Source organism: Lipophrys pholis, assembly GCF_963383615.2.
Source record: "Lipophrys pholis genome assembly, chromosome: 9".
Taxonomy (NCBI): Eukaryota; Metazoa; Chordata; class Actinopteri; order Blenniiformes; family Blenniidae; genus Lipophrys; species Lipophrys pholis.
This window is the reverse complement of record NC_137639.1, coordinates 21,180,185-21,207,414: the sequence shown is the minus strand read 5'-3', so window position 1 is coordinate 21,207,414 and position 27,230 is coordinate 21,180,185. Positions and strand designations below refer to the sequence as shown.

At 42.8% G+C, this 27,230-nt stretch overlaps 2 protein-coding genes across 7 annotated transcripts in view; one reads left to right on the top strand and one right to left on the bottom strand.

The window, feature by feature from the left end:
* The window catches only part of ddr1 (discoidin domain receptor tyrosine kinase 1), a 54,149-nt gene extending 34,990 nt beyond the window's left edge, over positions 1–19,159 (top strand). Inside the window, exons 9-20 of one of the 2 annotated variants that reach the window (XM_080471056.1) lie at positions 3,998–4,247; positions 6,338–6,484; positions 7,026–7,079; positions 8,128–8,294; positions 10,137–10,344; positions 11,244–11,363; positions 13,487–13,788; positions 13,881–14,008; positions 15,677–15,874; positions 15,970–16,237; positions 16,542–16,691; positions 17,092–19,159. In XM_080471056.1, coding sequence (XP_080327182.1) covers positions 3,998–4,247; positions 6,338–6,484; positions 7,026–7,079; positions 8,128–8,294; positions 10,137–10,344; positions 11,244–11,363; positions 13,487–13,788; positions 13,881–14,008; positions 15,677–15,874; positions 15,970–16,237; positions 16,542–16,691; positions 17,092–17,232 — 2,133 coding nt within the window. In that variant the 3' untranslated portion in view covers positions 17,233–19,159. The remainder of the gene's footprint in view (positions 1–3,997; positions 4,248–6,337; positions 6,485–7,025; positions 7,080–8,127; positions 8,295–10,136; positions 10,345–11,243; positions 11,364–13,486; positions 13,789–13,880; positions 14,009–15,676; positions 15,875–15,969; positions 16,238–16,541; positions 16,692–17,091) is intronic. The other variant, XM_080471057.1, reaches the window with a different exon arrangement.
* A 774-nt stretch (positions 19,160–19,933) lies between these two features.
* flot1b (flotillin 1b) lies at positions 19,934–26,929 on the bottom strand. Of its 5 annotated transcripts, none has more exons than XR_013935606.1 (14): positions 26,757–26,919; positions 25,673–25,723; positions 25,142–25,217; positions 24,851–24,941; positions 24,191–24,334; positions 23,907–24,026; positions 23,459–23,554; positions 23,185–23,337; positions 22,892–23,073; positions 22,315–22,360; positions 22,037–22,174; positions 21,774–21,938; positions 21,597–21,672; positions 19,940–21,502 (listed from the first exon to the last, which is right to left on the bottom strand). XR_013935606.1 is itself a non-coding variant. In XM_080471058.1 (13 exons), exons 2-13 carry the CDS (start codon positions 25,713–25,715, stop codon positions 21,661–21,663), a joined length of 1,266 nt encoding a protein of 421 aa, XP_080327184.1. In that variant the 5' UTR covers positions 25,716–25,723; positions 26,757–26,919; the 3' UTR covers positions 19,934–21,660. The 5 variants fall into 5 exon arrangements, 1 of the variants encoding a protein (XP_080327184.1); XR_013935607.1 differs by having other exon boundaries at positions 19,940–20,796; XR_013935608.1 differs by having other exon boundaries at positions 19,940–20,796; positions 21,603–21,672.
* Between the last annotated feature and the right edge of the window lie 301 nt (positions 26,930–27,230).

The following is a 27,230-nucleotide window of genomic DNA, read 5'->3' as shown; positions in this document are numbered from 1 at the left end:
AGTCACCATTTCTTATGAGGGAGGACAATAAAGGAGCCATAACCGTACATTTACTAGATAAATGTCTACAGCAATGCGCTTCTTAGTACTGTAATACATTAGAGTGAACGCAAATGATAAAGCTTCGGTTCTTATCTGTAAATAACTGCGAGGGTGTTAGACAGGACTGCCTGATATTCAGACGGCATCGAGCTGCATGTGCAGAGATGAACTGATGTGCACTGATTCTAGGAAGATTTTTCTTTTCAAAGTTTGAACACACGATGATACTCGACAGCACTTCATGCACATGCAGTCTTTTCGTGTGAGATTGCACGCAGCTGTGCAATCTAAGCGAGATTCAGCTGCCAAATTCTCTTTGTTCATCAGTCTAATTAATAGACGAGCTGATGAAAACGTAAAGCATCTTGATGCACTAAAGAATTAATTTAACTTTTGTAGTAGCTCACTGAGATTCCCTAACATATCATTTTATGTAAAAAAGAAATATTTGATGATTAAGTTATTCTTTTTGGTAATGAATTGTCCCATTAGTCCAAAACAAGCATACTGTTGTTGGGAATCTGGTGAAGCTCCTCACCTTCAAGCTGAGCTACAAGCAGCAGAATCTCCTAAACAAACTCCCATCAGCACGGTTGTGTGTTTACCCCCTCCTTTTTTTTTTTGGAGAGGGCACAATAACTCCGTTAATTTGCTGTTTCGGGAAGTATCATTTGACTGGAATAGCTCTGCAGCCATTTAATTAGTTTGAATGCGCCATTGTTTATCATGGGACAGCGCGTCTGTGCTCATCGCTTTGGGATCCACCGGATTACATCACTGTGTGTGTGTGTGTGTGTGTGTGTGTGTGTGTGTGTGTGTGTGTGTGTGTGTGTGTGTGTGTGTGTGTGTGTGTGTGTGTGTGTGTGTGTGTGTGTGTGTGTGTGTGTGTGTGTGTGTGTGTGTGTGTGTGTGTGTGTGTGTGTGTGTGTGTGTGTGTGTGTGTGTGTGTGTGTGTGTGTGTGTGTGTGTGTGTGTGTGTGTGTGTGTGTGTGTGTGTGTGTGTGTGTGTGTGTGTGGCTTTTGAGGTAAGCTTTCTGAGCAGCCAGACAGATAATAATATGAAGCAACTCGGTTTGAATTACATCTGTGTCATGTTGAAGCTGGGTAAGAATGTTGGTTTGGTTGAGCTGTGCTGTATTTGTACTGAACTTTTATTTTTTTAAAGGCATAACTTAATCTTTAGATGTCTTTAAATGATTTTAATGAATGTTCAAGTTTTCAAGATGTTTTTCATGTATTTTTGTCATCATTATTCCCACATACCTCAGCTACCTTTTAACGCCTCTCCCTGTGGTATCCCAAGTGTTTTCCTAAGCTTATCCTGTTTTTCCTGCCTTTTCCCTGGTGGTTTTCCCACACTAACCTCAGCTGACATACGCCATTATGCTGGCCTGATGGAGCGGATGTGTCAGACACACAGGTCAAATAAATAAAAAGTGGGAACCTGAAGCTAATTCTGGCCTGACTCGTCTCTGCAGGTCACAGTTCCTTTAACCTGTGCCCAACTGCCGCCCCAACGGGAAATCTGCTCTTTCACCTTTTGTCAGTCATAACCTGGAGTCCCCCCTCTTTTCACAGAGTGAGGATGCACAGTGCTGGGATTTCAAGAGCTCTGGTTCTGTCCTCTGGGACTTTTTGTCCAAAATCATTGTATCTTAATGTGGAGCTCAACCAAAAGATCACAGGGACTTTGTAATGCAGGTTAGATTTATGGTGAAACAGGAGAAACGTAATGCATAATGGTGTGTCATGTTCTCGAATTAAGCTTTTAACCGTCGGCTTTATTCCCTGAAGGAGTAGTGGATATCCATGGCTCTGCTGACTTAATAGACCCCTGCTATTACCAACAACATACCACACATACCTCAATTTGTACTCCTCCAGATAGTTATGCTTACACACAGAGTGAAATTTGTGATGAAAGCAGATTGATTGATGCAGGTTTGTTTTTGTATTTTCAAATGAATCTTAAAGCTAATCCTTTATCAAGTAAGTTACAATATTATTAACTTCCTCGTTTCTTCCAGTTTCCCCTAAACTGCTCAGTTAATGACAATTTCAGCATACTTGAAAAAGATGTGCTATTTATTGAAATCGGTGAAGCCTGTTATTGTTTTGTAAATAATGACAATACATGACACTTCTGCTTTAAACGTCCCATATGCCAACAAAACACTGATGTTTTTTTACTTACTCCAAGTTAATGCACAGAATTGATGCCTTTTCCTCTGAAGGTTTTTAAAAATCCTGTATTTAATCAAAGGGATAACGACACCGTGGAGGAATGTTTAGCAACCTTCGTTGCACATTATACTGTAGAACAGCAGTACTGAATAATTTGCAATGTATCTCTAAGATTTTATAAGCTGAACAATGTGTCCTGTGTGGAAACTTTTTTGAGCTATAAATTATATAAATATGTCACATTGGTCCCTTTTATATTGTCACCACAGATTTTATTACAAATAAAAGCCATGTATTGATGTCATTAACTTTTGTCACTAAAATATCTTGGGTGAAAATTGCCACTTGAATTAGCCTTCAAAACGTATTTCAGTGGGTCAAGAAACTGATATTGTGAAAAATGTATGTGATAACTGAAATTAGGTAATGCAGACAAAATAAACTTCAAAAAGTTGATAGTGTGGCGGCTTGGTTCGAGTGAGTGTGTAGTGCTGAAAGGACCAATACTGCTGCAACAAGGTCGTGCAGTTACAGCAGCTCCTCTTACCACAAACAAACACTGACCAGGAATTAACTTTCTCAGCCTCACGCGCGCGGTCTGTTTCGAGTTGTTTTTTTTCTCCTCAAAATTTAGCACGCGCTCTGTTGCTCTTTGGTTCGTTTCCTGTATTTGCTCCGCCGGATAGTCCGCTGGCATTTCCCAACAAGGGTACAGTTGAGGTTTCCTACCTACATTAATGAAGCAAAGTATTTAGGAAACTTAGGAAGTGAAATCTGATGTGCTTGAAGCAGGAATGATGTGAAAGCCTACTAATAGCTTTCATTTCACGGTGAAAGCCTCCAACTCCCACACTTCAACTAATGCAATATATTGCCAATGGATCAGCCTTTGATTGGTATGTATTTTATTCTGAAAACACAGGAATAGATATATTTTTACCCTCTAATTATTCAGCAGAAGGGCAGATATGGAGACCAGACTGGCGGGTGTATGCCTCCATTTGTGTCTCTGCAAATCCAACCCTTCTTCCACGTGAGCTGAGCATCTGGTGCAGCTGTTTGTCTTGCATCTCCTGTGTATTATTTACATGTGGATTAGTTTAGAGCGGCTGGAGCTGCAGCATGTAAGATTAATATCTAACCTGTCAGAACAACCTCTGCACCAACTCCTCTCTCTGAGGAAGGGAAAAAAAACAAAAACCTTCCACCATCTCGTCCTTCATTTTCCAGCCCTCAGATCTATAGTTCTGACCTCTCACTCGCTCATTTAACCAGCCTTCATCTTCCCTGTCATCTCTCTCTCCTCTGCTGAAGCCTCTCTTTCTCCTTTAAACCACAATGACGCCTCATATATTAGATCAACCTTTATGGATTTTTCTCTCTTTGGCCTTTACCTGCTTGTAAAAACAGCAAAGATATATCCTCTGATCTCTTCTATCCGTCTTCTGTCGCACACAGGCTTTCTCTCAATCCTTTCTCTCCCGTTCTGTGTTCTAATTTTGTAAATTTGCAGCACTGCTCACTTCCAGGTTGTGGCAAAGTAATTGTGGCTGAACAAGAAGAGAATTTGTCATTAATTTTGTGTGTTGATTTAATCTCGCTCTCTGCTTCCAAACTAATAATAAACGACGAAGGCCTTCCAGGTATCAGCACCACAGTGTTGAGCCAATTCAGATGTGTCAGAAGTTGAAGGATTTTCTAATTGATTGCACTTATTTCTTGTTTTATCTGTCCTCTATATATTTACGCTGCATCTATCTCCTCTTCGTAGGTGCACAGTAACAACCGCCACACACAGGGTGTGCGCGTCTTCAGCAAAGTGGAGTGTCTCTTTAAGCCTGGCATCCTCCAGCCCTGGTCGTCTCCCGCCCTCACCCTGCCTGTGCCCCTCGAGGATCTAAAGGACCCCTCCTCCCGGCCCATCACTCTCCCACTTGGCGGCCGGCCGGCTCAGATCCTCCGCTGCAAATTCTACTTCGCAGACCGCTGGCTGCTCATCAGCGAAATATCGTTCCTCTCTGGTAGGAAACAGATTTGAAGTGGTCAGTTTTTTTGTTTTGTTTTTTCATTTGTGAGACATCTGCTGGACAGGCGGTGTCGACAATATGGAGGCTTTGCTTTTACGTCACACTTACCTGAGCAACTATGTTCTGTTCTGCACTAGTCCAACCCAAACAACATCAAAAAGGGTCTCAACAGGTTTGAGGCCATTGCAGCTGAAAATAGGTGAGGTGAAGACACATGCTGGACAGGTCACTAGTGAGTCACAGGGCAAACAGCAATTGGCCTTAAGTGCATGTTTTTGGTCTGCGGGAGAAAATCGGATTACCTGTATAAAACCCACAAACACACAGGGAGGATGTGCCAACTCCAGAAAGAAAGGCCCCAAAGCCTGGAATCGGACCAAGGACATTCTGACTGTGAGGACTTAACTACCATGCGGCTCTTTTAAACACTGGCTGGGAATTCATTTGCACTGTACTGTCTGCAGGTTCTCTTCTGTCACTGCTTCTTCAGCCTCTGATTAACTGAACCACCAACCAACTATTATCTTGTTGAGTGAAATGAAAAATACAAAAAAAAATCCAATTCAGCAAAAAAAGAAAAAGGAAACATGTCAATAGATTTTCTTCGATATTTTAAACAGCTTTAAGATCAGATATCTGTCTTTTCCCATCATATTGAGAGGCAGAGCTGAGAGCATGTCACCACCTGAAGCCTATGTGCCTTCAGTTCATCGTGGAACTTATTCAGATTGGTAAATAGTTTGTTCTTTGCTTCATCTGTTGTCATCACCTCCTTCCTCGTATGCGCCAAAACCGACCCGTACAGCCGAAAGGTCTGAAAGCTGAGATTTATGCCTCTCTGATTGCCGGGAAGATAGGGGACTCCAATGCTCCTGCTGTGATCACTGTGACTAATTAAAGTGTCCTCTCTGGTCAAAAACACTGTCAGTTGTGATAGGAATCAGCGAAATGCCTCGTAATCAGACTGAATTCAGGGGGCTGTGATGACTTGACCCAGCTGTGGTCTGACACATCTGGACTCCTGCCAGACAGGTGATAAATGGCCCGTGATTGCTCGTACTCTGGCATAGTTCGAGGTCCCGATACTAGTACTGAGATGGAGTTTACACCGCAAAAACCCCAAAATCATGAAGCCATTCAGTATGTCTTTCAGTTCACTTCGTCCGTTCACATCTGCTCGTCAAACTTGGTTGGTTTTTAGCACCAATTGCATCGATTTTGCTTCCTGGGTGACAAACTGAATTTGTAAACTATCCCTCAGGCTAAGATTATGAGATAAGACAGTGATCCAGACAGGCACGTAGCCGTTTTCCAGTCAGATATTCACCACACTATCCAGTCATATATGTCCATGACCCATCTCTCACATCAAGGGGGCCATATCAACATTTGGTCATTCAGGCTGAATCAACAAACACGAGCCCTGCATGCTCACAGCAGTCTGCAGCTTTCAGAAACTGAACTCCCTCCAGCTCTGAACTCTGCTCCTGTGTTATCATTTAGTCATGCAGACACAGAAAACAGCAGACGTTAGATGACTCTGATTTTATTCAAATTTTATGAGTGTAGAATTTTAAAAAATGTGCAGTGAGTGAATGCATCTGCCGTTATTTACAGGCTAACTTTAAATTCCAATATCTGACAGTTGTTCAATATTACTTTTTGTTTTTCACGGTACTGAAAGATTCAGTTATAAGTGCGATATTGTGGAGAATCGCTTATGCCATTAAATGGTCATACTGTTTATGTCATGGAGGCCAACGTAATGAGTAGTATCTATATATGGAGCTGTATTTCTCCTCAAATGCTTTAATCTCTCAGACATCATAAATGATCTAGAAGTTTATAAGAACGTGGATATTTCTAGTCTGAAGTTGTATGAATATAACTGCTGTCAGGCATCTTAAGCTGTTTTCACACTGACCTAGCAACCTGCTAATTTTAACCCCTCATAGTGGGAGTGGGGTCGGTGTGAATGCAGCAGAGTCGGTCTACCCAAAGACCTTCCAGGTTTGATATCTGGTATTCTTATTCCTTTTGATTTAAACATTATTCTCTCTCTTTCTTTCATTTCATTTATTCAGAGCCACATGGGAACGATGGCACGGACACCGATTCATTTCGTCCCAATCCTCCAGCTGACTCCAGTCACTCTCCCCCTCTTGTTAACCTCACTTCCTCCGCTCCCACATCGACACGCAGCCCCACAAACGACACCACCAGACCCTCAGGTGAGTCCTGCTGATCGGCCCCTCCTCCGTGTCCTCGTCTGCCTCACCCCCAGAGCAATATCCCCTCCCTCTTTTCACCCCTTGTCCTCTCTCCCTTTCACTTCCTCCTCAAGGCTTTTTGAGTCCGCTCATCTCTCTGTCATCATCTTTCTTCTCGGTGCCCATCTCCTTTTATCCAGTTGTGCTGACTGTGGGCATGTTGACGGTGGGAATTTGTCCCGTCTAAAGCAAATGCCAAAGGAGGCCTGGGATTGACTAGCCCTCCTTTTTTAAGCTCTCAACCCGAGTCAGTGCCAGATTCATGTCATGCACATTTCATTTGAAGGCAGGGAGAATCTGGCCTTAAATTACAGGTGGAAACTTTTAGTTCCTAAAGTCACGATTTAAAATGATGGCGTCAACCTTTGGAAATTTTCACTAAGATTGACAAGAAAACCACAAAATGCTTCACCCCTGCTTTCCATGATTTTCTCTTTTCATCACTCCCTCCATCATCTCTTTTCTCACCCATTCCTCCTTTGTGCATCCCCCGCTCCTCCAGAACCTCTCAGCACCACCTTCATGATGGACACCACTGGTAACTGGACGCTGTCAGGTGAGAGACCAAAACCAAAGGAGGGAGATGAAGCGAGAAGGGTTGGGGAGCTCGCTCCATCTGCTCTGGCGATCCGCCAGCGTCTTAAAAGTGTCCCACTGCTCAGTGGAGAGTATGAAGTAGAACGGAGGAGAGATTACAGGGACAGGATTTGGCGCTGGGCTTCGTCCCCTGGGTTTGAAGATATACAGCTCGAGGAAAAAACACTACCAGAGCTATAGTAAATTTTATTTATGTAGAATAACAACTTGGCTTCCTGTGGTCTCACAAGCTTGCATACGTTTCTTTCTGGAACTGACTCTTGGCGAAACTGCTAAACAATAACAGGCTTTTTTAGAGAAATGGAAATGAATTTCTGTGGCATGTTTGCTGCTTGTGTGTTGTTGGACGGCTTTGTTGAGGTTTATTTATTGGTGTTCTGACAATGTCTGTAAATAATTGGCTGGCTGGTCTATATTAGTGTGGGTTCTCATGTTTATTAATAATGTATTTATGTGCTCAACTGCACATAAATCCACCTTGTTTGGTGTGCACGTCTTATTGGTTGGACCTTCTAAATTGACAAATTGAGCCTGTAAAGAAAAATGGTTTCATGAGTTTATAGATGAGCAAGTTTCGCATCAAAGTGTTGTGTGAAAACTCAACTAACACATTACATTTGACCTTCACAGGAAGGAAGTATATATAACTGAACGATATAACACCAAGAAGTGTTTACATGCTGTGTTCAAATCAGTGGGCTGGTAGAAGCTCTCTGGTCTTTCTGAGCATACTAAATGTGCACTCACACAGACTATTCCCATCTGATAGTCGGTAAGCTCAATTAAACTATGTTGGTGCGTGACCTCGGCGAGTGCGTGTCTGCTGAAAGAGCCAGTCAGATTCAACAGTGCGTCCCACCGTGTGTCTGTACACAACCCACACGTCGAGGCGCGGCGTTGCATAGTGATACACACACATCAGGGCCTCAAATAGCAGCGGATTTGAGGAAATCATGCATGCATAGACATGCGTACCTAATGTTTCATCCTCTGTTTGCATTCTCCAGGGCCTGAATTTGCTGCTGTCACTTCAAGGGCGGGACTTCCCGTGGCCAAAGACGACAGCAGTAATACAGCTATTTTAATCGGCTGCCTGGTTGGCATCATCTTGCTGCTGCTGGCTGTGATCGCCGTCATTCTTTGGAGGCAGTACTGGAAGAAGATATTAGGAAAGGTACGCTCAGAGGTCACATGCAACATTCTGGTTCCTGTCGTTGGTAATTTGTAAGTTTAATGTGCGGTGCTGGTCCCCAATGACGACAATGCTTGCGGTTATGCTTTTCAAAGGTGAGTTATCGCTGTTGAACCATGTGCATAAATGTGCACAGCTCTCTTGCTTGAGATGCACACGCATGCCCTGCAGGTGTTTGCTGCTGCAGGTGTTTTATCAATGCAAAGGAAAGATGCCAACAAACAGCCAGAAGTAATAAGCCACCTGTCAGCTCCTGTTTATGTTTTGCCAAAACCCAGATTACATGAATTCTTAATGAATGTCATTAATCTGCATCACAGATCTACTTTCACCTTGTCATTTTTAGCACTTCTGGTCTAAGTAGACCTTTGTCAGTTTGTGTTTATTTGAACACGAGTTACATTGACTATTTTATGAAAAAATCTTTGTCATGGTTTGTGATCTGCCTTTGGCGAAAATTAGAACTCAGATTTAAAGATGTATATTATATAAATAAGCACTTCTTTTTGTGTGTGTTTTCAGCCTTATTATTTAATGAGAGCCTGCTAGTTTCTAACTTTGGAGGTCATCTCCATCTATTTAATTCTATAAGAATTAAAAATTAAATCATCTGTCAGATTTTCTACATACGTCTGCAGCTGCTACATAATTTAAAAACCACAGGAATAAATCCATATATTTTATCATCTTTACGTATTCCTGTAATGGTGAATTTAAGTTCAGGCTGAGAAGAACATTTACAAACATAGCTAAACAGTGCTGCGGAAGAAAAAAACACTTAAGAGGATCAGGTTGCCCTCCTGTGAAGTACAGGAGGAAAAGTAGAAGGTATCTATTTTTTAAGTAGTGGGGGTCACACAAGTGAATGTAATCTGTTAATACCAAAGCATGTCAGGTAAAATGAAATGAATAATTTCTGTGAACAAATTCAGACTCATGTTTCTTCCAGTTGCTGCTAAATATATCACCCTGTTATATTTACAACTTATCCAAATTGTACTTTTTACATGATTTTGTCCTAATTTGACATTGAGATGTTATGAGTAGACGCTACACACAATTAGGTGGTAAGACTGTGTGACTTGTTTCAGTTGCTTTTTTTTACCACATTTAAATAGAATTTTGCCACCAAGTCTAGTTTGTCGTGATCTAAAACCATAATTGACATTGAATGAAGACAGTGTCAACCAACATGGAAGTCCGGGGTCACGGGGGGAATAAGTTAAAGCACGATCCAGTTCTGACTTGTTCTAATAGCAATGAAAAGCTGTTTTGGTTGGAGTTTGCATGTTGACTCCATGTTCTCTGGTTTCCTCCCACATTCCAAAAACATGGTTTCTTGACTAATTGGTGTCTTTAAATTGTAGGTGTGAATAAAATAAAATAAAATAAAATGTAGCGTCGATTTACTCGGGTCTTCACAGAAGGACATTTGAAAAACTGTCTGCAAGCTTTTCTTTCCAGGAACAATGTGTCCAGTAATCCACACTGTCGGTACATCATCCTGTTATTAACAGTTTTCAGGGGAGCTACATCCTACAAAATAAAATGGCCCTAAGTAAGAAATGTTTACGTGCTTGATTTAGCTCAATCGCCCCCTTAAACCAATTGTAAGTGATGGATAGTAGCCTGAGATAACTACTGCCAGTTATTTGGCAGAGCAGTCCTGAATCTCCATCTGGAAGTGGGAGTCCTTTTACATTTACTGCTAATTGCTCAAAGATTACAGCCTGTTACACTTTGAGCACTTTTATCACGCATCTACTAAACTTCAAATGGTGTGTTTCTATCACCTGTATTGATGTGAGATCTCTGCCCCACCAGGCTCAAGGCAGTCTGTCCAGTGACGAGCTGCGAGTGCACCTCTCGGTGCCGTCAGACAACGTGGTCATCAACAACACCCACAGCTACTCGAGCCGCTACCAGCGAATTCACACTTTCCCAGACGACCGCGACCACGACAGAGAGGGAGAAGGGGAGTACCAGGAGCCCAGTGCTCTGCTCCGGCCCAGAGATCACAGAGACAGCACGGGTAAGTTCTGAACACAGAGAACCACATGGGTCTGATGTACTTTGTTTGAAACGTTTGAAACCTATAAATTGAGTGGGCCAGCCCAAGAAAGGATGGATTGTTTAGCAACATGAAGTAGCGTGACATAAAACATGCAGTAAAACACGCCACAAACAGCTGGCATGGCTTCAGTGGAAAATGTGAAACAGTTCAAACTTCCATATGTACCGTGTTTAAAGTGCTACCAGCACATATGTGGTTTGTATTGGATTCCTTTGTTTGCACGCTTATGTTTGTGCATTTGCACACTGTTGATCATATCAACAAGCAAATTTTTTCAGAGAGGACGAACGGCAGGAGAGGGGGAAAAAAAGAAGCTGCATGCACATCACATACACAAGGGTATTTCACCACGCCAAACACGAGTAAATCAAACCAAACACCCCGCGAGGAAGAGTGCCTTTATGAAGATGCACTTCACAGAGGGGGCACAAAAGAGCTATTGTTCTGAGGAAGGAGGAGGAAAAGAGATGAGCGAGGGAAAGTAAAGAAAGGAAAGGCATTCCTCCGCTTGCTTTGTACCACGGGAGGTCGGCATGCCGGTTTTTACAAGGCGGCTGTGTGAGTTTGAAATAACATAAGTAACAGAAACATTATTTCATCCGCTGGATTTTGTTATGTTTGGTTGTGGCCTGAGTTTTAACTTGCCTGTTTCTTGCAATGTGCCTGTGTTCTGTGCTCCATGTGTCCATGCAACTCCTCCATCCTTTTGTTTTACTACTGATGTGCTAACAGTGTCATGTTAATGGTTGCTGTCCTGTTTTGTATTCCTACGTATGACCTGTTTGTGGTGACCAAACCTCGTCCTGTGTGTCTTTGTGTGGATGTGTGTGTGTGTTCATATGTACATGTCCTCCCAGCCTTGCTGTTAAACAGCCCAGCCAGTCACCTGCACGAACCAGATCACAGAAAAGGCTCCAGAGCCGTAGTCGTCTCCAGCTCCGCACAGGCTCCAGAAAAGAGCCTCAATGTGCCCCAGGGTAAGAGAGCTCAGACTGGGCCCGCTCAGTCAGGATCCCCCCCCCCCGCCTCTTCTCTACCTGCTACTCTAGAAACACTGTGGTGGGGCAGCACGGGTGGAGTCATATAAACCTCCTCCCAGGTGTGACTGGGTCTTTGCATGCGTCTGACCTTCATCTGCTCTTCTTTTTACTCACAGATCAAGTCGCTCTCCTTCACTCGCCACTGAATTAGCTCAGCCTTGTGTAAAGGAATGGTTTAACTCAGGGAATTTGAAAAACAAAGTTCACACTTACCAAGAAAGTAACTAATCATTTGATTTTTGTTGTTGTCTTTTCATATAATTTTCCCTTTCTTTCTAATGAGTGAGTAAGAGTGACACCAAACTGCTGAAAACATCAGAAGACTAAAAAATGTTGTGTATATCAAGACTTTTTCAACTCAAACCATCTGAGGAAGCAGATAGACACATGAAGTACTACGAATACAATCCAGAAATCAAAGGTTAATTCTACTTGTAACTGAGTACAATTTATGTAATGTGAGTGTAGATGTATTTGTGTACAATATTTCAATTGTTTTTAAAGTATTGTTGTAATATTATTTACTTTTTTCAGACATTTTATTGACTTTTCCTGCTTCAAGCTTCAACATTTCTTACACACACAATGAGTATATAAAAGTTGTATTATTTCAGTTTGCTTTGTGAACAAATATAAATTTAAAGCAGGATTTATTTTTAAAAAATAAGGTTTTTGGCTGCAGACTTGAAGATCAAGAGGTTATAATCCATCCATCTTCTGTGCTGCGTTATCCTGTTCAGGGTCACAGGTTGCTGGAGCCAATCCCGGCTAACTATGTGCGAGGGCAGTGTACGCTCTGGACAGGTCACCAGTGTTATAATAATATTTCAAAGTGTTGGTGTACTCAGAAGCAACTTATGGTTTTAAAAGTTGTAAAGTAGGATACATGGTGTGAATTGTACTGCATCACATACATACATACATACATACATACATACATACATACATACATACATACATACATACATACATACATACATACATACATACATACATACATACATACATACATACATACATACATACATACATACATACATATACTAACAACTCAGATAACCAAAAGTAAAACATCCATAACTATTAATTCATTACAGAATTTGTTATTACTTACTTTCTACTCTACTAAAATTGAGCCTTATTTCTGTAAACTACCAGTCAGTGATGAGCGAGACACCAAAATTAGTACTTGACTACAGTTACTTCTTTGAAATGTTAGCAGCACTACTAGTTATCAAATAGCAGTCAGTGGTCTTAATGTTATAGACACTTGGTGTAATACAATTCATGACACAGACATCTACTTTTTTATACTTTTTTTAACTTTGAAGCTTTTAATGGAGGCAATTATGTGTCTCTCGGGAAAACGTAACTTTGTGATGGACAGCGGAGTAATTCACATTTAATCAGGACAAGGTCTTTTAACAACTTTCACCTTCACAGCTAAGATTTATAATATACATTGTATTGAAGGACACTTTTTTAGAACTATATGTAATTAAGGAAGATTAAAGCGTTACTATAGTGGACAACCTTAAGCTCAACAGGTATGACAGTTGCAGATTCTCACCAACTCACTTCTTCTTTCAAAGTGAAATATTGTGACTATAAAGCTACTTATTATTGCCGAGATCCCAACAGTCATTTAAAACAAAATCTTTTCATGTGATATTTCTTGAGAAGTCCCACTTCAACCAATATTTATTGCTTGTGATCTCAAAAGCAAACGGCATAACTTTCACTCTTGATGTGTTTGAGTCGGTGGATCTGTTTTTATTGGATTTTAGAGTATAACCCCCCACCCCCATACCCCAATCCGGATAATAGCACCCTGGTGTGACGCCTCTATTTCATGCACAAAACTCAACAAAGAAATGCAAAGAGTTTAATTTTCAAGTGAAATTCCCTCAGAATACAAACTATCCCTTGACAACAAGATGCCTGAAGTCGTTGTTGTTGTCGTATGAAACCAGAATGAAGGTGTTTGTAAACAACACAGCCCGGCTCTCACACTTATTTCTCTGTTTAATCCACCGCCTCCCTCTTCCACTTCACACCAGCCTGTGGTTTGGACATGGACATGGAGAAAGGTTTTCCCCCGGTGCACGAGGAGCCTCCCCCTTACCCCGGCTCCCCTCCTTACCCCTCGCTGTCCCCTCCCGTGTCGCCCCCTCTGCCACCGAGCGTCCCTCACTACGCAGAGGCAGACATCGTGAGTCTGCAAGGTGTGAGCGGGAACAACACCTACGCCGTGCCTGCCCTGACCTCGTCGAGCCCCGGGGCCGACGCCTCGCCGCTGCCTGAGCTGCCTCGCCAGTGTCTGATCTTCAAAGAGAAGCTGGGAGAGGGGCAGTTTGGGGAGGTGAGGCCATGGATGATGAATATTATGTGTGGTTGACGTTGTGGAGGAGTGACTGTGTTTCAGCTGGGTAATTTTTTTCTCTCTTGAAAAAGGTGCACCTGTGTGAAATTGAGAACCCTCAGGACCTCCCAAACTTGGAGTTCCCCTTCAATGTGAGAAAAGGTCGCCCTCTTCTGGTAGCTGTGAAGATACTGCGGCCAGACGCCTCCAAGAACGCCAGGTCGGTAACATCAGGCATGCAGATCAGCCTGGACTCATGTGTCTGTGTGATTCACAGTTTTACTCTCTGTTTTTACAGCTTTTCTCATTGAACTGCACGCTATTCACTCATCATGGTGTTATAACAATATTAGCCAATATTTACTAAAATTTACTCTTTGCAAACAAATTATGTGCGATCCTTTACTTAAGATAAGATAAGATAAGAGAAGATAAAATAAGATATCCCTTTATTTATCTCACATGTGGAGAAATTTGCAGTGGTACAACAGGATAGTAAAGAGAAAGAAGCACACATAGCAGAAACTGAAAAAGCAGATAAAATACAATATAATAAAAAAAATATGCACACAGTGCCTATAAGTGTGGACATGTACAGAGTATGGGGGTGGATGTATTGCACAAAAAAAGCAGTTAAAAATACAATATAATAAAAATATGCACACGATGCCTATAAGTGTGGACATGTACAGAATATGGGGGTGGATGTATTGCACATAGTAATACATTTTTATAGATTATTATAGTTATTGCACCACTTATTGCACAGTTGAAGTGGAGTGATATTGTCCGGTTGTGGTGTGCAGTGGTCTACTGGGGGCAGGCTTGGTTGGAGAGTCTGACTGCAGTAGTGTCTTCTTCTGATAGTGTCTTCTTTGTTACAGTAGTATGATTATTAGCAGTATAATGGACTACGCCTGGATTCACTAGTTGTTTGATCAGACAAAGGAAGCCAGGGGGCATTCTCACATATCTAACAATTAGACTGTGGTACATTAAGAAAATGCTTTAAAGAAGATGTGTTGTACTGAATGTTTCAGCTTATCTCAGTAGTTTATTCATTGATTCATTTAAAGCAAATTAAGGACAACAAAATCATGACGACAAGTTATTTTCTTGTGATTTAAAATGATATCTGCAGTTGCTCCTACCCGCAAGTAATTTCGCTGCAAGACAATGAAATATGTTGTACCATGGTATAAAAGTTCCTTAACTAACCCGAACTTAAAAGTTTCTCAGAAAACTTTGAACTTTTCCTTATTGAGCAAATAATTATGATATATGTGCCTTTTAGAAGGCATCTCCTTTGCAGCTTTATCCCATTTAGAGTCGAAAGAGGCCGGAGCAAATCCAAGCTGACTAATAGTGAAGGCATAGTTTATGTAGTAAATGTGTTACTCATTGATCTGACCAGAGGTCTCGTATAATCTCACATTACAGCCCCGGTTTGACCTTTTGGCTCCAAAGAAAACACTTCTTTGTCTCTCCACCAGCTGTCTATTGACTCTGCCTCTATCTGAGCTATGCATCGAGTGGGTAACTTCAGAATGCATGAGCTCAAGGTTTCAAGGTGTTTTATGTGAGAGCTGTTGTAAGACAAACACATTGACCCGCACAACAAATCAATGGAGGAAGAAGTGCTGAAAGTCACTTTGACCTGCAGACTTTAGTGGCGATTCTTCCAAGAAATGGGAACATTCCTCTTAATTCAGTGGTGAGGTCAAAAGAATTACTTGATAATATCGTCAATTTAAGCTTGCCAGAGACAGAATCCAGACTCTGCTTCCTTCTTTCAGTTCTTTCATCTTTTAGTTAAAGGTTTTTTTCTGCTCTTTAGTGGAACTCCATCTCTCGGCTGTTTCTCATGTTTCTTGTTCTCATTCTCCAGAAATGACTTCCTGAAAGAAGTGAAGATCCTGTCACGCTTGAAGGACCCGAACATCATCCGGCTGCTTGGAGTGTGTGTGAGCAGTGACCCCCTCTGTATGGTCACAGAGTACATGGAGTGTGGAGACCTGAACCAGTATCTGTCTCACCGAGTGCTCTTGGACAAAACCGGGCCTTCACACAATACTCCAACCATCAGGTGACCACTGTGGACAAATGCACACCCATAGGAAAGAAGCACACATGCCAGTAGTTATTAATTATGTCTTTCCTCTTGTTGTCTTTTCCCCAAAGTTATCCGGCACTCATCTCTATGGCCAGTCAGATTGCTTCAGGAATGAAGTTCCTCTCATCCCTCAACTTTGTACACCGAGATCTGGCCACACGGAACTGTTTGGTCGGGGGCGAGAGGGGTGACAGCGCGGAGGACCCAGGTGGCGAGCGTCACATCAAGATCGCAGACTTTGGCATGAGCAGAAACCTGTACGCTGGAGACTACTACAGAATCCAGGGCAGAGCCGTGCTGCCGATACGCTGGATGGCCTGGGAGTGCATACTTATGGTGAGGAGCCAGGGGTGTGTGTTTATGTGTTTAGTAATGCATGATGTAATAGGCTTTGGGGCATCATTTTTTTTTATTATTTTACTTTAAAATGCCCATCTTTATTCAAAATCCCAGTCATGTTTTCCAGCACAGGAATGAAGTTCAGTGTATTACCAATATATCAATCAAACTGTATAAATAAAAGCAATTTTTGAGATTTGGCCTATTTTGTTGCTAGTGTTCATAAGAAGTTTAATAGTGATGGTGGTGGTGATGAAAATGAAGGTGACTGTCGGTGGTTGTTCTTGGTGTGTTATCTCAGGGTAAGTTCACGACAGCCAGTGACGTGTGGGCTTTCGGAGTCACTCTGTGGGAGATGCTGAGCGTCTGTCAGGAGCAGCCGTACTCCAACCTCACAGACGAGCAAGTCATCGACAATGCTGGGGAGTTCTTCAGAGACCAAGGCCGACAGGTGCGTTTCTGCATTTCAAGCCATGGCATTAATGTTAACAATCACAACAACAAATGTTTAATTCTAACCTTGGAGCTAAAACTACATTTCAATGCGAAATAACACACACTTGTTTCACATGAATTTGACAGACACAATATATATATATTTTGCTCTCAGCAACACTCAAATGCTTCCAAGTTCTTTCAGATAACAACACAAACTTGGCTTGCTTTCATAAATTGTTCTTAACTTTCTTTAATTCCTCATACCAAGGGATTTGCTAGATTTTATGTTGTACTGCAGGTTCCTATTAATACCGACTCGGGAGCTCTGCTGCCATCTGGTGGTTGTTATATAAAAGGCACCAGACAGTTCTATATTGGAACAGCTCCAGTAATCTGTGCCTCTTGTCCTGCAGGTGTATCTGAGCAAGCCGGCCGTGTGTCCTCAGGGTCTCTACGAGCTCATGTTGAGCTGCTGGAACAGAGACTGCAAGCTCCGCCCCTCCTTCGCTGACATCCACTCCTTCCTCACCGAGGACGCCATGAACATGGTGTGAAGAGCGACGCGGGGGGAGACGCCGAGGAGAAACGTGAAAGAGAGAGAATGTTTGGTACTTTCTCATAGCCTTGCTGCGGCGGTAGTCGAGGTGGTGGAAGTTGCACACTCGGGTCAGATGGGGAACGAGAGTGGGTTACTCGCTTTTTTTTAATTTTTTCACTTTTGGGGCAGAATGGGGCTGAGAGACCGCTGGTTCGGTTTTTGCTTCCATGTCAGACCCCAGGTATGAAACTAATCACAGTTTCTGATCGGTCCGAGGTATATTTTACTGTGGGTGGTGGTGGTGGGCGCAGTCTGCATAGGAAGTTTCTCTTTTCTCAGATTTTTTACAATCGATGATGGTGTGTGCTACTGCTGATTAGAGCTGCAATGGTAACGCTGTAGCACGCTGAATCACAGAAAATCTCCTCAACTCTGACCATGGCAAAGTAAGAAATTAATGGCTAGAAAGTTTAATAACTTTTTTTTTTTTTTTTACCAGCATCTCAAATGCTACATGCAGGGTAACAGGTGAAGGTGCGCATGTGCTGTGAACGCTGCATATGACACACACACATCAGAGCACCTGTTGTTCTAAGATCAAACGGCACACAGGATTTGTCTTAGTATTAATAGTATGTATAGGTCACCGCACACATTGTAATCAGTCTAAATCAGGAGGATTGTTCCCAGCTCCAGACCCTCTGGCCCAGTGAAATTCCCGCCGTGTAAGAAGAGATCCCGGCACACAGTGGTGGAGGATCACATGCTCAGCTGTCAAAACCTGAGCAAAAGATCTTACGCATCGGTTTGTTGCCACGTGATGTCCCAGCATCTCCCTCTCAGCCAGTGATAGTGAGACGTTCACTAGCAGCCACTGAGGTCCCTTCTTCCGGTCAACAAGTCCAGGAAGCATCTCAACTCCCGTCTCCAAGCCCCAGAGGAAAGTAAACCTGCGCACGGCGTGCCAAACGGACTTCTCAGCCTCGAGAAAAAAGGCACAGCTACGGGAAACGTAGCCCACTGCTACCACTGAGACGCAACCCACAAATGTCTCCGGCCAGCAGAGACACAATCCTGCCGTGGACAGGACTTCTTCAAATGCACCTGCTCAGGTGTCTCAGTGGTGAGTTACATTAAGATTTTGTATCAGGCTGTGACTCGGGTCACAGAGGATAAAATTCCACAGCCAGCTGCACTTTAAACCCTTCATGTGTAAATCCCCGACCGCCAAGAAGCTCCTCTGTGACGGACCTGATCGATATGATTCCTGTCCTTGTGGTTGTGAATGCATTTTACTTGCAGTGCTTTCCAGGACAGAGCACAGATTTGACTAAATCTGTTCACCTTTTTAAAATGCTCCCCAGCAATTTAAAAGGCCCCACTATTAGGTGTAACTTTAGTTTTTTGTCTTCAAAAAGATCCTTCAGTCATTTCAAACGTTTTGAGGTTTTGTCTGAAAAGCATCAGTGTGTTGGGAGACGTTCACTCACCTGGCAACCTGAACGCTTGGACCGGTCCCACGATCAAAAATTAAGATGATGCTTCTACATTTCTGACTGTACAGCGCTGCAGATCAGCCCCGAGATGATTATGAAGTTATACATGTTTACTCATTGTGAATGGATGTGCCATTTGAGTCTTTTTTTTTTTTGATACACTGTAGTTCAACTAAACCCATATTTTTTATATACATATATAAATACTGTACGTACTTAGACTCTCCTTGATGTTTGATTTCGTCCTTTTGTGTCTTTGAAGCTGAACATTACTGTTTGTACATATTTTAAAGACAGAATTGTAATTTCCTTTACTAATATATCGAAAACTCTTGTTACATTTGGGGTCTTCTGTGTCTCTGTAGAACGCTTGCTACCTTGATGCTATTGTAATTCAATGTGTTGTCTATTTTTGTAGATGTTTTAATAAAGGTAATCTTTTCAAATAAAGAAATGTGCGTCTCGTTGTGATAAGCGGTGTTTAAAATGAACTCTGGTACGCTTGTATAAGTGGAGTTGTGTGAACACTTTGATGGTCTGAAAAAGAAGAAGTTTGTTTTAGCGGCTGGATGAGAGTCGGATTAAAGTGTGACTGGATCACCGGGTGTGTCGAGGCCCGATCTGGTCAGGGGTTGGCAAAATTAGATTTGGAGATTTCAAACCATAATAAGAAACGTTGGGAGACTCTAGAGCAGAGGTGTCACATACCTTTCAGTTCAGCTCCCAAATTTCATTTCATTTAGCCAGACAGTAAAAAAAATACAACAATAACTCTTGTAAAAACAACTCCAACATTTTCTTCTACTTTTAGTGCATAAAACCCAAGTATTTACTGAAAATGCTCTTGATTCATGCACTTTTTTCCATATTTTTGTATGAAGTAAGTTTTTTTGAGGTGCACTGTGAAGTCAAAAGTACCGCAGTTTCTTTCCAAACACAAGAAACAAGTTTTTCATCAGTTTATGTTTTCCCTTGTTTTTCCTTCCGTCAACGCTATCGTTGCTATTTTGCTTTGCAATGTTTCCTTGTAAGTCATATAGAAAAACCTTGCAGTATAATTTTGACCCACATGTTGGACAGTTTTCTGGGTTGTCCAAAGTTTCTTTTGAAAGCCTCTGCGTGTTGTGTCCGTCTGCCAGCGTTTGGCTTCACTGTGACGTTCTGAACAGTGTGATGAGGTCTGAACAGGCTGTGAACCGATGAGTTTAAAACAACAGAGTTGCGCTTCGTGATTACAGAATATTTTATTATGTTTACTACAGATCTTCAGCAATAATTGATACAACTTGCACAATGTTAGGCGTTTTTTCTTTCTTTTTTTTTTTTTTTTTTAAAACAACTAAGCATAGTCATGCAACCATTTCTTTGAAGAAAAGTATTAGTAACAAGAATTTACAAAATGAGTAGTGGCTAATTTGGCTTTCTTCTACGGCCATCAAAAGTGATGACCAATGGCTTTAGATTGGTTGAATAAGAGGAAATAATCCCTGACAGAAAAAGGTTTGAAAAGGCTTAACAGCAGACAGAGGTTTCTGACCAGGCACTTGGCGGTAACAAAATGCATAAGGCTCTGGAACTGGAACGTATTGGACATTTGGTGAAAGGTCTCGGAGAAAAAAAATAAAAAAAAACTAAACACAGAATCAAAACTCTCAACAATACAAATGCTCTAAAACTACAAGTGCTAAAATCAGCCAAATACCATCGAAATCCCGTATATCTGATATCATACTCTGTCAAATTAGTGATTCTGAGCACAAGGCAGAAAGCACATCGAAGCAGCAGGCTGGTTAGTTAGTCAGTTATCGTTCTCACTTAGTTTCCCAAACGCGGCGACAGGTGGAGACTCAAACAGCAAAGGAGAGAACACTGCAGCACAGATTATAGGTCAACGACGCTCTTTTCCACCACCACAAACTTGATTTTCTTCTAACAGGAAACCCACATTGCTTGTTCCCACCAATGACTTCCTCCCCCTTCATCTCCAGACAAAGTCAACCTTCCCCTCGCAGCCTTGAACGACGACTTCGGAGGCAGCGACGGAGCCAGTTACCCCCAACGACGACGGCTAAACTTCATCCTTGCTGTGAGAAAATCACGACCAACAACATAAACGTGAGCCTGACCGAGACCAACAACAACAACAACAACAACAACATCTCCATGACAACAACTGGGGTGATCGGAGCTCAGCCAGACAACACACGAGGAAGGAAAGAGTTAAATATGCATTAGTGTTTGCTCTCTGATCTCCTCGTACACAAGACAAATGCAGCTCTGGTTTAGGCACACCGCCTGGGAAGGTGTGTGTGTGTGTGTGTGTGTGTAGGATATGTGTTGCAGTAGTTTGTCGAGCAGGCGTTGCAGCAGACTACGTCTGGGCGGCTTGAATTAGTAGGATTGCTTTGCATCAGTTAATGAATTAAAAAGGCACAGCAATATCTGACAGCAGCCGAAGAGTCTTCCTGTTTTGCATGAAAAAGTAAAAAAAAACAAAAAAAAAACTAAAGATTTTTCTTTCTTTTTTTTTACCCGCTTCCTAAGCAAGAAACAATAAAGATAATCACATTGTAAAAAGTTGCATACTGAATGTCAGATATAAAACAGAGGATGCAATGTCTATTCATGCACAGAGGTTTAGTCTTTCAGATAAAAATATTTAAAACAAACAAAAAAAAAAAAAAACATCAATAGCTGCATTCCCTGTGGCTGTTTCTGAGGTGACTGGCAGCAATGAACACAACAGCATCAAACAGGAACACAAACTAAAAGGAGAAGTGATGGTCTCAGCTGGAGGAGGAAGAAAAGAGACAAAGTGAAACACATGCATCCACACAGGTGTTGAGACGGGACTACAGCGTTACTGAGTTAATACGGTGGTTACAGGCACCAGGAGACGTGGAGCTCAGCGACATCGCTCCCCCCTCTTCGTCATACACCGGAGACGTTTATCTGGTCGCCTGCGGGGACAAATGGAGAAGCACAAACTGACGCACGCCTGCGGGACTTCTTCTGTCTCATGCATTTTTTTCTTTTTTTAACAGCGCGTCCTCCTGCGTACCTGGGAGATGTCCACTCCGGTGAGTTTCTCCACGGCGACCGGCAGCCTGGTCATGATGTCCAGAACCTCTCCGGCCAGTTTGGCTGCTCCGATCTCTGAGCCACCGCTGGACACCATGGTGATCTTCTGCGTCTTGGACAGGGGCTTGCTGATCTCCTCTGCAATCTGCAAAACGAGAAGGATCAAGCAGTTAGCGGAGAAATCTGGAGGTACCGATCAGGGCTGTGTTTTATCGTTATTCCTTTCGTCGTCTACAAACTGACCAGCGGCAGTTTCTCCAGCAGCATGTCCACCATGGCGCCCTCTTTGTACTGGATGAACGCCTCGGCCTTTTTGGCCATCTGCTCGGCCTCGGCGCGACCTTTGGCCTCCAGAGCAAAGGCCTCGGCCTCTCCCTTCATCTGCATTGATACAACACAGGTGAGTGAAATTCACCGAGGATGGACAGGACTCCGATTACAGCTTCAACAAATGATAGGAAAGACAAAAAAATTGAAACAATCTGAAAGAAAGGAGCAAAACCATGTGACGGGACACTCACCTTGATGGACTCTGCTTCGGCCTCGGCCTCCATGATGAGCTGCAGGCTGCAGGACAGCAGACAAACGGTCACACAAACTGCTCTCCGCAACTGAACGTGGTATCAGGCGGGATTTATTAGAATCCTCTCAAAGTGTGGCGAACTGCACGCTCACACTAACAGACTGAGGTTTCAGTTTGTCCATGTGATCAACTCAGAATAACACCAGGAGCAAACAGGAGCATTCTGTTTGCTCTGTTAACGCAAGAACGCTCTGCTGGAGAGGTTAGTCTGCTTTCAATCCACCGTGTAGTGACTGGACGGAGCTCAGAGCTCCCACGAGGGAGTTGGACACTTTGGTGGAAGAAGTCATCTGACATATTGGAGCGTCACAGCAAATATATCTACATTTAGTCGAAACAACTGAAAAATAAACAGCAGTGCAATGTGGGAGATGATCGGCCACAAAGTAGAAGCTGGAAGGAAAAAAACTGAAAGATCGAAGAAAATATCTAAAAAAAACAAAACAGCCAGCTGCTAAAAGTTTTTATGGGGACAAATGTCTCACAGATCAGGTCCATAACATGGCAGCACTCACCGCTGAGCCTCCGCCAGCTTCTCCAGCCGGTACTTCTCGGCGTCAGCAGGCTTCATGACTTTAGCTTCCAGCTCCTTCTCCTTGCGGATGATCTCCTGATCCTGCAGAGTGATCTGCTGCGTGCGCTCCACAACCTTGACCTGCATCGTCTCCTCCTCGATGCGCTGCTTGGTCTTCGCCACCTGGCGCCGGAGGCAGAAGAGCTCCTCGTCAGTCAAAGGTTTTCACAAGTAGCGTTCCCAAAACCAAATGGAAGGGAATAAGAGCTGACAGCACAGGAGAGCTGGCATTACCTGAAGCTGATAGGCCATTTCGGACTCCGCTTTCTTGGTGTTGACCTCAACATCGTACACCGCTTTCTTCAGCTCGTAGTCTCTCTGGGCTTTCGCCATTTCAATCTCATTCTTGTACTGAGCAGAGACCTTCTCCTGCATCGCGTGGGCCTCCTGTGGAAGGAGCGGAGCAGGACAGAGACAGAAACAGGAAATCAAAAGATGTTTTCTCCCCCCCCCCCCCCCCCTCTTTTTTTTTTCCAGAGTCTCAGTTATAGATATATTAATCATTTACCCTGATGACAGCGTCACGTTTGTATTGAGCCTCTCCAATCCTGGCATCCTTCTGCACCTGGGCTGTTCTGGCTTTACCCAGCGAGTGAAGGTAGTCCTGTGAAAGAGACGAAACCCGGCATGAGACAACCCGGCATGAGACAACCCGCCATGAGACAACGCGGCAGCAGTAGTACGGAAGAAGGCAGAGCAGAAGACAAACAAAAGCAGGAGACGATGTGGTCGCAGCAGAAAGCACTTAGTCCTAATCCATCTTTGTAGTGAGGTTGAGGGTCTGTTGAGTCAGACACAGTCAATATCAATCACTTAAGTGCATCACTGTAACGGAGGAAGCCATCGGCGGCTGAAAGCTTTCATATAAAAGAAATCCCACAGGAAGTCGAACTGTCTTCAATCGCATTTCTGTCATTTTTGCTGAAAGAACATGGACTCAAACGGACGAAACACACCTGATCATCGTGGACGTCTTTGAGAGTGTAGCTGACGACGCCAATCCCCATGTTGACCAGGTCGGAGGAGGCCACTTTATAGACCTGCTCTGAGAACTTCTTCCGGTCCTGGTAGATCTCCTGCAGATAAATATTCATACACATCAGAGGAAGTCATTTCTGCATCATGTAAACAGATTCAATCTGTGCTTAAGGAGCGCAGATATAAATCCACGATAGCCAAGAGCATAAAAAGAGAAATAGATCAAAGAATTGTGCGGATTAGAGAACGTTGCCACACTGACCTCCACAGTCAAATGGGCAATAATTGCTCTCTGATGTCCCTCCAGTGTCTCGAGCGCAATCTGGGCAATCTCAGGCTCCGACTTGCCCATAAACATCTGACAGGCGGTGGCCAGCATCTCCTTGTTCTGGCCCTGGATCTTCACCTGATGAAAACAATATTAACAGATCCGGCTGGAGTCCATTCTACCACAATTAAAAACACATGTCCAGTGATTTTTTTTATTTTTAAATCCTATTCTAGATTGCTGTTTTCAGTATCACAATCCTTAGCCTAAAACAATCTCATCCGCCATTTTCCTTTTGCTTATTTACATGCACAGCTTGTTTTTTCCTCTGTGAAATATATGTGTACCAGTTTGTTTTTTTTAGCTTGTTGTCCAGTATTTACCGTCAGCATGCATGTTTTCCAAAATAATCACTTCTTGTGGTAAAGTATGAATGAATTCAATTTCTTTTCCCATTGACAGTTAAACCAATCAGAGTTGCCACAGCTGCACATAAACAAATTAAAACTATTACTAAATCGCATCACTCCCTACTCAGAGTGACACAATCTATCTATGAATTAAGACTGATCGCACACAGACACAGTCTTGATTTTGTTTTTTTTTGCAAACTCTGCTACTTTTCAGCAGGTTTGACCAAATCTTCAAGCGTACCTGTGCGATGCCAGTCACAGAGATGGGGACGCCATGGCGGGTGTAAACTTTGTCGCTCTTCACATTTAGAGTCAGGGTGTTCAGTGTGATTCTGACAGAAGCAGTAAAGAAATGAAAAGGGGATGAGATTTATGAAAAGACGGCAACAACTTCAAATAAAAAAATGACAGCAGTCCGGGTGATGGTCATCGATGACAGACAGCTGTTGTGTCATGTTCTCAAATATTTACGAGCCGTTTAGGCTTGAAAGCGACGTTAGAATAATAACCGACAGACTGAAAATGGGATCACCTCTGGATCTGCTGAATACATGGTAACACAAACACTCGTCCTCCGGCAATCATTAGTGGTGGAGAACGGCCAAAGCCTGAAAGAGGAGAAGGAGGGGGGGGTGTCACATAACATAAACATTACACGACTACTGAGTAACATACAAGAGGTTACTCATTACTTTAAATGGATGGACTCACTTCATCTCACACGAACCAAAATGACAAAGTAAACGAGTCATTTCATCCTTACAAGCTTGAGCAAAAACACGACAACTGGAAAATTCCACCGTTGCACCGAGCTGGTAATACGTGTTGTGCAATCTCATCCATCAAGGGGACGTGCAATGACTAAATCAGTCACATGACACTCGTTCAGTGTACACAAAAGTTCACTGAAAGATGATTACAGCAGCGCGTTAGCACGATGACCTTCCGGCTTCTATTAAAAACAAAACATCACTGTGGCTAAATGGTTTTAATACCCAACAGGGAATATTCAGGTTTTCTAAACTTCCTGTGATGATGTGGGAAATCAGTACGGTTCCATTACCAGACACCACCATGGCTTCATTGGGTCCACATGTGTAGAACATCTTCAGTCCTGATACAAGACACACACACAAAAGAAAAAGACCGTATCAGACATTTTAACAGCTACTATAGAAAAAGATTGTAGAAGTGGGTTCATAACAGGGATATAAATAAGCTGGACGTAAAATGTTCAACTGAATAACATCAAACAGACTCATTCACAACAACCTGCTTCGCTCATAAAATTATATTTTTTGACCACCATCTCAAACAGATTTCTCTATTTTGTAAACTCAGATAATCCTGATCGTTCCTGCTGTGACATTATCGAGAGGCAGTTCTTAACATTTACTAGGCCTTACCTACACATACAAAATTCTACAGGTGGAACTGACTCCAACCCCCTACACACACACACACACACACACACACACACACACACACACACAATAATAATACCAGCAAGAAAGCAACGAAACAAGAATCTATTTACATTCAGGAGGGGATCATCAGGAAATTGCGGATTACTGATCCAGACTACTAGTTGTATGAACAGGCTTGTTGTTAACCTCGTTAACGTTTTTTTTTTTTTTTTAATCATGATATTTCTAATATCATTCATTATCAATAGGGAGTGAATTAACGGGTCCACGATGAGCTGTCAGCGATAATTAAGGTATCAAATGGTCAAGAGTAAATTTAAAGAAGAAAGGTTTATGCGGTTACCATGTGTGCCTGTCCGTCATTTGAAGCGAAGATCTGATTAAATTTCCACTGAGAAGCCCGACGCCCCCTCCCTCCCTCTTCCTCCCCATCAAGCCCAGGACGGAGCACTTAGCTCGGCGTCACTTCAACCAGCTTCGCGGAAACATAATGACTGGAAGCAGCGACCCCCACACATCGCAGCCCCCCCATGTAAACGCGGGACAAACACGATCGATTGATTATCGATCAACGTTGTTCGCAGAAGGCTAAAGTCGCATGCTAACGCTAGCTCGGTCGATAACGTCACGACTCCTTTGGGCAGGACGGGAAAAAAACGCCCCAGTATTTATTTATACAACAAACACACGGTGGAACACGTCAACCACGCTTCAACTTACCGATATGTGATCAGCAGGAAAAACAAAACTCCTGGATAAATCCGAGCAGTGAGTGTATTGCTGAGAGACTCGTTCCCCGACAAGTGGATTCACAAAAATGTCAGTTAGCACGGAGAACAAGCTCTCGACCGCTGGCCACGCCCATCCGCACTGGACCAGCAGCACCGCGCTGTGTCGCCACCCAGCGGCCGTCACCTAGAACAGCACGTTAATCACGCCCTGCAAATTACATTATGCAGTATGGCAGCAGCTTTCAAAGCTAAGGTTTTTTCGGGCATTTCCAAGGGGAAGATGTTTTAATTTCTGTTAGATTGAAACAGGAAAAGATGCCTTCCACTCATACTCCGATTACCTATCTATCTATCTATCTATCTATCTATCTATCTATCTATCTATCTATCTATCTATCTATCTATCTATCTATCTATCTATCTATCTATCTATCTATCTATCTATCTATCTATCTATCTATCT

Excerpts from the sequence above, each read along its gene's own strand:
- flot1b (XM_080471058.1), bottom strand. The coding sequence starts at position 25,715 with ATGTTCTACACATGTGGACCCAATGAAGCCATGGTGGTGTCTG. Across the intron at positions 25,218-25,672 it reads TGAAGCCATGGTGGTGTCTG|GCTTTGGCCGTTCTCCACCA; the intron begins GTAATGGAACCG and ends CTCCTCTTTCAG. Across the intron at positions 24,027-24,190 it reads TTGCCCATTTGACTGTGGAG|GAGATCTACCAGGACCGGAA; the intron begins GTCAGTGTGGCA and ends ATTTATCTGCAG.